Here is a 1,297-nt window from a genome sequence, read left to right on the forward strand (position 1 = left end):
ATGAGAGACCAAGATACAGGGCAGCGGGAAGTTCGGGGAGGAGTTATATGAAATGTAGTTTGCGGACCAGTGTTGCCAAATCCGCGATTGCCGCCGGTTGTTTTTTATGTCAGCAGGTTGAAGCGACCCCAATAACGTGATATTTAGGCCCTGGATTGTGAATTGTACCAGGAGAACCCCGCCAAAAAAATGTGTATTTAATCCCCAAACGCGATTTTTACTTGGGGACCCCCTCGAAAGCAATTGGGCTATTTTCAGGCTAGTTTTGAGTAGTAATTGGGTGGGTTTTGTAGCGAAAACCTGGCAACCCTGCACCAGACAGAGCTGTCGGCGATTCTTCCTATTGTAAAGTCATGCAGTGTGTAACCTCCTGTCGTCGTTCCATCGTGCAGTGTGAACACAGCAACAACTGAATGCTACCCCAGATAGTCGTTCAGTGTGAAACCAACAGTGATGCGACGTCTTTGAAAATCGTGCAGTGTGAACTCGGCATAACCTGCATGTCTTTGGGCTGTGGGAGGAAACCGGAGTACCCAGGGTAAACACAGGGAAAACATGCAAACCCCACAGAAAGGCCTCCTGTCCCTGCTGGAGCTCGAATCGGGGACCTTCTTGCTGTGAGACCACAGTGCTAACCACCAAGCCACTGTGCCACCCCCAGTCCTATCAATAAAGACACCATAAATGTTCTGTATCTTGGCTGAAACTCAAATAGCACACAAGCATACTGCTCTGGAGTCATACGCTAGTGTACTATTTCAAATTCAACCCCTGTTTTAACTCTCAGCATAATGAGGCACAGGTGAAAATAACAAGCTGACTGATGAACAGATTTGATTGGTTGTCCAATATCACAGAGTGATTTAAAAGTGAGTACAAATACGACAGTATGTCTCAATAAGTGTGTTAAGCTGTAGAGTTAAGGTTTTCCCCCAATAACTGAATTTCTTGGTGTTTGTTTGAGAACTCACCAAGCCTTGGACAATGGACATCTTATTTTTCACAATGTCTGTGATGACACTGAGCTCTTCTTTCAGGGCTGATCCTGAGGCCTTTTCTGAAGCAGGTGCTGCTTATGGAGCGGTCTCTGAAAAAACAGTCAGTTTTGGCAAACTTTTAATTGGTGGTCAAGGTATGGAATCTAATAATGATGTGAAAACATCTGTGTTGAGGTCAGTAGAGTCTGATGGGCACCAGTCAAATGAGGAAGGTAACTTGAGGTCCCAAACTTAAAATTGTTTATATACCACAAATGTATGTGTGTATGTGTGTGTGTGTGTGTATATATATATATATA

At 44.3% G+C, this 1,297-nt stretch overlaps 1 protein-coding gene across 1 annotated transcript in view; it reads left to right on the top strand.

Annotated features, from left to right (window-relative positions):
- Positions 1–910: 910 nt before the first annotated feature.
- Positions 911–1,297, top strand: part of LOC107755184 (uncharacterized) — a 2,043-nt gene continuing 1,656 nt past the window's right edge. Inside the window, exon 1 of the mRNA XM_016571894.1 lies at positions 911–1,210. Within this exon, the coding sequence (XP_016427380.1) occupies positions 985–1,210 (226 nt within the window). The 5' untranslated portion in view covers positions 911–984. The remainder of the gene's footprint in view (positions 1,211–1,297) is intronic.

This window comes from Sinocyclocheilus rhinocerous, unplaced genomic scaffold (genome assembly GCF_001515625.1).
Source record: "Sinocyclocheilus rhinocerous isolate Xijiao unplaced genomic scaffold, SAMN03320098_v1.1 scaffold5188, whole genome shotgun sequence".
Taxonomy (NCBI): Eukaryota; Metazoa; Chordata; class Actinopteri; order Cypriniformes; family Cyprinidae; genus Sinocyclocheilus; species Sinocyclocheilus rhinocerous.